Source organism: Salvelinus fontinalis, chromosome 26 (assembly GCF_029448725.1).
Source record: "Salvelinus fontinalis isolate EN_2023a chromosome 26, ASM2944872v1, whole genome shotgun sequence".
Lineage (NCBI taxonomy): Eukaryota > Metazoa > Chordata > Actinopteri > Salmoniformes > Salmonidae > Salvelinus > Salvelinus fontinalis.
In genome coordinates this window covers 27,418,761-27,426,812 of record NC_074690.1, presented here as the reverse complement: position 1 = coordinate 27,426,812, position 8,052 = coordinate 27,418,761, and the positions used below count along the sequence as shown (strand labels likewise).

The 8,052-nt window shown below is 39.2% G+C and overlaps 1 protein-coding gene across 1 annotated transcript; it reads left to right on the top strand.

The window, feature by feature from the left end:
* The first annotated feature begins 4,597 nt into the window (after nucleotides 1-4,597).
* Nucleotides 4,598-7,121, top strand: LOC129824035 (Krueppel-like factor 4). Its single transcript, XM_055883309.1, has 3 exons — nucleotides 4,598-4,818; nucleotides 4,992-6,018; nucleotides 6,151-7,121. The coding sequence occupies exons 1-3, from the start codon at nucleotides 4,732-4,734 to the stop codon at nucleotides 6,324-6,326; spliced, it is 1,290 nt and encodes a 429-aa protein (XP_055739284.1). The 5' UTR covers nucleotides 4,598-4,731; the 3' UTR covers nucleotides 6,327-7,121.
* The last annotated feature ends 931 nt before the right edge of the window (nucleotides 7,122-8,052 follow it).

The window sequence follows — 8,052 nt, the reverse complement described above, 5'->3', positions numbered from 1 at the left end:
AACAGCTCTACAGTGCATTCAGAAAGTATTCAGACCCCTTGACTTTTTCCACATTTTGTTATGTTACAGCCTTATTCTAAAATGGATTTTTTTAAATCTACACAAAATACCCCATAATGACAAACCAAAAACAGGTTTTTAGAAATGCTTGCAAATTTATAAAAAATATAAATTGAAATATTACATTTACATAAGCATTCAGACCCTTTACTCTTTGTTGAAGGACCTTTGGTACTGATTACAGCCTCGATTCTTCTTGGGTAGGACGCTACAAGCTTGGCACACCCGTACTTGGGGAGTTTATCCCATTCTTCTCTGCAGATCCTATCAAGCTCTGTCAGGTTTGATGGTATGTGTCACTGCACAGCTATTTTCAGGTCTCTCCAGAGATGTTCCATAGGGTTCAAGTCTGGGCTCTGGCTGGGCCACTCAAGGACATTCAGAGATTTGTCCCGAAGCCACTCTTGCGTTGTCTTGGTTGTGTGCTTAGGATCGTTGTCCTGTTGGAAGGTGAACCTTCGCCCCAGTGTGAGGTCCTGAGCGCTCTGGAGCAGGTTTTCATCAAGGATCTCTCAGTACATTGCTCTGTTCATCTTTGCCTCGATCCTGACTAAAAATGAAAAACAATCCCCACAGCATGATTCTGCCACCACCATGCTTCACTGTCGGGATGGTGCCAGGTTTCCTCCAGTTCGTGACGCTTGGCATTCAGGACAAACAGTTCAATCTTGGTTTCATCAGACCAGAGAATCGTATTTCGCATGGTCTGAGAGTCCTTTAGGTGCCTTTTGGCAAACTCCAAGAGGGCTCTCATGTGCCTTCTACGGACGAGTGGCTTCCGTCTAGCCACTCTACCATAAAGGCTTGATTGGTGGAGTGCTGCAGAGATGGTTGTCCTTCTGGAAAGTTCTCCCATCTACACAGAGGAACTCTGGAGCTCTGTCAGAGTGACCATCGGGTTCTTGGTCACCTCCCTGACCAAGGCCCTTATCCTCCAATTGCTCAGTTGAGTCTCCAGCAAGAGTCTTGGTTGTTCCAAACTTCTTCCATTTAAGAATGATGGGGGCCATTGTATACTTCTTCAATGCTGGAAACATTTTTTGTGCCTCGACACAATCCTGTTTCGGAGCTCTACCGACAATTCCTTCGACCTCATGGCTTGGTTTTTGCTCCACATGCACTGTCAACTGTGGGACCTTACATACTGTAGACAGGTGTGTGCCTTTCCAAATCATGTCCAATCAATTGAATTTACCACAAGTGGACTCCAATCAAGTTGTGGAAAGATCTCAAGAATGATCAATGGAAACAGGATGCACCTGAGTCTCATAGCATTGGGTCTGAATACTTATGTAAATAAGATATTTCAGATTTTTATTTTTAATACACTTACAACAACAAAAAAATGTTTAACTGTTTTTGCTTTGTCATAATGGGATATTGTGTGTAGATTGGCGAGGAAAAACATTTATTTGATCCATTTTAGAATAAGGCTGTAACGTAACAAAATGTGGCAAAAGACAAGCGGTCTGAACACTTTCCGAATGCACTGTTCTTGCCATTTGAATTTAATTAATGCTATGATGCCTTTCTTTAAATCATATTTGTAAAACACATTGATCAGCAACAGATCCTGCATGATTAAAGAACCTTTTCACATATATTCATTAGTAGAAACATTACATCCATTCAATTTTCCAAATCTGGTCAAAATAAATGCATCATATACAAAGCCCATTGAAACTGTGCTTTGTGGTGTGAATGCAAAAACGCCAGTGTGTGGTGTGAATGCAGACTAGTCTGCAAAAAAATATTTATCTTTGGACATTAACCCATTTGTGTAAACAGTATGTATACTGTACATGTATGACCATATCATGGGTGTGGACCACTCACTGGCGCTTTTGTAAACTCAATAAAACGTCAACTACTTCCGAGTGCTGAAAGATCTGATTGAATGGTTGTTTGTCCATATTTTACAAATGTTTGCATTTAACTTTTTGTTTTTAGAGGCAAAAATATTTGTCTAGAGTATCTGTTTGTCAACTCCGTTAGTGGCTTGTCAATGCTATTACTGATGGCTAACCTCCATAAGATGTTTTTGGTCAAAATTCTGAAAAAAAGATTGTAATTACTGTTCTGCAACATATGCTTAAACGTTGAAGTATTTGCTATGCTAGACCTAATGGATAATGTTCGCTTTCTACATATTGTTTGTGTGTTCTAAATCTGGCAGGCCCCGGCGAAACTGCGCTATGCCACTGGGACCACAGCTGTGTGGAAACAAATCAGACTTTTCCACAACCTCTGTTATGTTATTTTGCAAGCTAAAATGTATAATCACAATAATAGGTCATTGTGAGATATGGTTTATGTTATTGAATAATTACAGTCCATAGAGAACAAGACGAGTTCTGTGTTGAGCTGCTTGCTAAATAACAAATGAAGTCCCATCATAGATTTCCTTGTGAGTAAAATGAAATGTATCCAAGAAGGTAGGCCATGGCACTGTCTGCCAAACTGAAATCTTCTTGTTTAGAAAACAGGAGGAGACTTACTCTCTTAGAACACGGAGAAATACAGAAGGAGAAACGTGACCAGCCATTCTTCTCTTCATTTCTATTTGTTCTAGATGTCTTGGGCTGATATTGTATTTGATCATACAAGTTAGGAATTAGCTTTCTATTTTTGTTCATTTACATCTAGAAATAAACCCTTTAGAATAGGCTGGTAGAAGTTATATCATGAACATCATCAACATTTGGTTTCGTTTTGGTTGATATTGAGCCGAAACACAAAAACGGTTATCTGCTGGTCATGACATGGTTGAGTCTGTATGACACCGTAAAAAATAAAGCACGTGGAGCGCATGTGTAGTAGGCGCGCAGAAGAGTGAAAGTGAAGGAAAAAAGTCCCGTTTTTCCTCAGGAAACTAACTCCATTTCCACTTGGCTCCAGACACAACCGTTACTCCGGAATCTGATTTGCGTAGGACATTTAAAAATAACGGGGTATAAAGGCATGGTCACACATAGGAGGAATTGGGCAGTCCACTCCACACATGAGCTCTAGATAGGTTATGGGTCTCTGGTTTAAAGATGATTCACACATATCTCTAACTCATAATGTTTTATTTAAATTAGAAACTCCTTATTGTATGTTTAATGTAGTCTATTTAAAATATATATATAGCGTGATGGTGCATGGCACTTGAACCACAATTTTAGCTGTTCAACAAAAGTGTCATATATCTTTTATGCAGCTGGTCACATGTTGAACATAAGACACTATTTGTTTAATTTCTCTTTAAACTGTTTATTTCCAGGTTAAAAAAAACATTATGCGATTCTTTATTATATTTATACAAATACCTAACATATTTGTACAATTCAACCTTGTCATCAGGGTGGCATGCCTCGCAGGAGATGTTTTAACCACCTGTAATGCTCTATGCGCCAAGCACCTTGATGTGCATGTTAATCAAGCCAACGAATGGGCTTGTTTACGTAAAGGTCATTAACACACGTGTACACTAACAGCTTTGTCTACCGTCAAGATTAACACATTGTTTCGATGGCCCTGTTAATGGCACAAGTTCACACATTTCTTAAATGTTAAACAACTAGTGGATCACGTTGAGACAAATTAATGGTATTAGGCCTAGCCATAGATTATCAAATCGTTGCAAGAAAATAAGGTCTGTCACAGAGGGGTGAATCGAAACTCTAGAAGTAGCTGGATATTTAACTTTCAAAATAATGCATTCATCAGTTGTTCCACTTAACTCAATGAGGCCTAGGATTGCTTCTTTTAAAACACTTGAAATATGTATTTTTGAGTGGTCTAATTTAGAAGACCATACTGTCATATTGAAGTTTAGAAACGTTAGAAACATGATTTCAGATCAATTATATCAGATAAACCCTCAGATTATTGAACTAATTACATAGCAGGTTCGCACAGGGTGAGTGTCGCCCCCTTCGGTTATACATGATGGAATCTTATGAGGAGCGGTTGGGTTTGTTTTGGCAAGGTCTCAAAAATACTTGGTTTTGAGTGGGAAAGCAAAGGGAACAATGATTCAAACGAATATCAATAAATATACATGTAGGACACATCTCCTTATAATATATAATATGGTTAGAATAATATTCTACTAGAATCATATTAATACATGGTTATTACCTGATTATTATTATTGATTAATCATTTATTTGAAATATGAGTGAAGATTTGCAGCTGTACAAGTTGTACTTCACAAATCATAATGACAAAATAAACTTGGCTTTGTAAAAATGTAATATCATGACAGCTTTATCTGCAGTAAAACTTACTGAAAAGAATGAGTGTTATATGCCCCATACAACCTTTCTTATATTTAATTAAGCCCAACATGCTATGGCTTTTACTAAATTATATTTTTATATTTTGTAAGACTTTAAAAATGCATTTCGCTAATTCAGACACTGGCATTTGGTGACAATACAGGACATGTAAAATAGTAGTTAGCCTACCTCAACACTTCACCCTATTGGTCGACAGGTGAGACACCCCCGCAAAGTCCTCCCAGTACTGGGCTATAACAAGCTGGCCCTAGTCATCAGGACTTACATCGTTTGACTTGGATCGCAACCCATCGTATCGTTAGGTGTTTGGGGGTAAATCTGACGGTTTCGTTTGGCTTACTGAATTTGGACAGGGGTAAAAGGTTGAATATAATAACATTTTGCAATGGCTCTCGCTGATGCGATGCTGCAGTCGATTACTACGTTTTCCAGCAGTCCGACTATGGAGGAGAAGCAGTCTGCAATTTTCCATGTAAGTGTAATTTTGTCTATGTCATTTCTTCAGCTGAAATTTGCTGAACATTTTTATGTAATTTGGACGATATGTATAGCCTAGTACACAAATAAAAATATACAACTGTTTCGGAAAGAGGTTCTTGACTGAAACTATGTTTGAATGCCAATTTCGTTTTATTTGCATTATAGGACTGGAAAGTTGATGGTGTCCATACCAGCACAACAGGTGACGATTTGAAATCCCAGATCGAAGTGGAGTTCAGTATTGTTGAATCACCTGCGGTGACCAGAGATGAAGATGATCTGGGGAAATTCTTGGATTTAGAGTTCATTTTATCCAACACCATTGGATCTGAAAGTGGAACCAATAACAACTTATCTTCTCAGCAGGCATACTCCTACTCACTGCCTGAGTCCCCGGAAAGCTGCAGCACAGGGCATGACAGTGACGGCTCTCAATTTACACCCAACGCATACGGCACCAGCAATTTCAACACAAGTCCCGGACACAGTCTGGTAGCCGAGCTGCTGACCCCCGAGATGAACTATCATAGCGACTCACTGCTAGACTACAGCCTGAAACAGCCTGCCACGGACAGGCCGGAGTATACTGAACTGCGTGCCTTGAACGCAGCCACTGCCACTGCAGTGCACTTTCAACTGACTAACTCTCATCCCATGGGATATAAAATAAAGACAGAAAACACTGAGCAGTCGTGCATGATGGCAGGTGACTTCGTGGGGCACACGTATGAACAGAAACACATGCGTCCCATGCACACAGGGTTCGCGCACCATCAACATACCGCTCACGGGTTTGCATCTCACGACATGCAACAGAGTATGTCCCGAGACGGGATGGGACGCAAAGACTGTCACTTGGCAGAGATTAGCTCTCATCACCAGCATTCTCACATGGCACACCCGCAACAGTATGCCCCATATCCACCACAGTACGCCCATCACCAAGGTGAGCAACAGTACGGGATGTTTAGAGAGCCCATGCGGGTGCACCATCCGTCCATGCCGGGGGTGATATTGACACCACCATCATCGCCACTTTTGGAGTTCTACGCACCAGAAGACAGCAAACCCAAACGGGGCCGCAGGTCTTGGGCGAGAAAACGCACCGCGACGCACAGCTGTGAATTCCCTGGATGTGGGAAGACTTACACCAAGAGTTCCCACCTAAAGGCTCACATGCGAACACACACAGGTAATTATATTTTTAATTTTATATTTTTTTGTTGATATCTGCTATGATGTAAAAAAAAAAATGTTAGGCCCATTTTTCTATTGATTTCACCCACAAAATGTAGCCTAACTGTATTTTCTTTGTTATCCATAGGCGAGAAACCATACCATTGCAATTGGGAAGGCTGCGGGTGGAAATTCGCGAGGTCTGACGAGCTGACGCGTCATTATAGAAAGCACACGGGTCACAGGCCTTTCCAGTGCCACTTGTGCGAGAGGGCATTCTCGCGCTCCGATCACCTTGCGCTGCACATGAAGAGGCACATGTAAACAGAGAAAGTTGGATCTGACTTCCTACGTTCTATTTGTGTATCATGGCGCATGACATGACATGTAAATGCTTGTACATATTATCATTGTATTCTAAATTATGGTAGTACAGTATTTAATTAAGGAAAAGGAGAGCCTTTTGTGCTTGCTCTTCTATTTATGAGTGTTGGTGACTGCTGATGGTTGCTATTTTGGATTTTGAATTAAAACACTGAACAAGGGCAGGACCCAATATGTCTTTACATACTGTACATGTTAATGCCCATCTATCACTTATGCCTACTGCATCATTTTGATACTTTCACATCAGGTCAGGGTTTTTCCTTTTTTGTTGTTTATTATAAGAAACACCATTATTTTTTCTATGGTTTTCTATTGTTTTTACAATAAAATGATGTACATTTAAAAACGGATAGTTTTTTTCTATTTAATAGTTTGAATGCTTTTTATGCTTCTCAAAGTGCTCTTAACTAAATCAGGCACTAAACATTGCTTTTCAATGTTTTATACATTTTGTTTAAATAATTATGCTAAAGTTGTATGGAAATATTGTCCGAAAACTGTACTAGATATACTTGAAGTTCTGGGCAAAATATTTTAAAAAGTATACTTGTAAATGCAATGCATTTTTATTCTTGGACAGCATCAAATTGTTTTTTACTCTGTAAGAGCAATACCTCTTAATTCGGATACTTTAAACTGCATCAAAGCAAATATAGTTTTGTAAAATCACCAAGACAAAGTGTTAAAAGAGCTCTGTGTTTTATGAAAATAAAATGATATGGAAATATATAATTGTTTTTCCTTTTTCATTTAACATGAATAGTGTTCACATTACAGTATCCAACAAAGGTCTGGCCCAGAAATGGATCTAGTATGAGTTCTAACATCCTTTTTGTAATAGTAACATGTAACACTTTTATTGACGCTTCCTAAGACGTGGTGGCCTAAGGAAATACTACAGAATGTGGCCTATACCGTAGATCTAAATATGTATCATTTACACCACAGACAGATTTGCATAGGCATAAAAGTTGTACCAATGTAGTTGTCCCAGTTAGATTTGGGTATGTCATTTTAGGCGAAAATTGAAAAAAACGGTCCGATCCTTAACACATGGGTATTGTTTTCTATTTTTCTCACATATTTGAATTCAAAATGAGGAAACCAAAATATATGTGGCTCTTTAGACTGATATCTTACAATCTTAGAAAAATAAGTGCCATCTAGAACCTAAAACGGTTCTTCTGCTGTCCCCATAGGAAAACCCTTTGAAGAACCCTTTTTCGTTCCATGTAGAACCCTTTTGGGTTCCACGTAGAACCCTCTGTGGAAAGGGTTCTACATGCGACCCAAAAGAGTTGTACCTGAAAGCAAAAAGAGTTTTACTTGGAACCAAAAAGGGTTCACCTATGGGGACAGCCAAAGAACCCTTTTGGAACCCTTTTTTCTAAGAGTGTATTGTCAGTTGAGGGCAGGTTCACATTTTCTCTGAGTAATACTAATAATACTCTATTATACAGCATTTCACGCCAAAATGTTTGTACTTGTTGCCTCAAGACATAAGTCATAAGACACTTAATTTATTTTTTGAATGTCAGCCCCATAAAGTACACTGCAATTGACGTTAATTTCAGTCTATAATCCCTGTGCTCAAATTCTGAGCACAGGGATTATAAGAACGGCAGGTTGGAACCTACTTCCCTGCTTCAGAACCACCTATGTA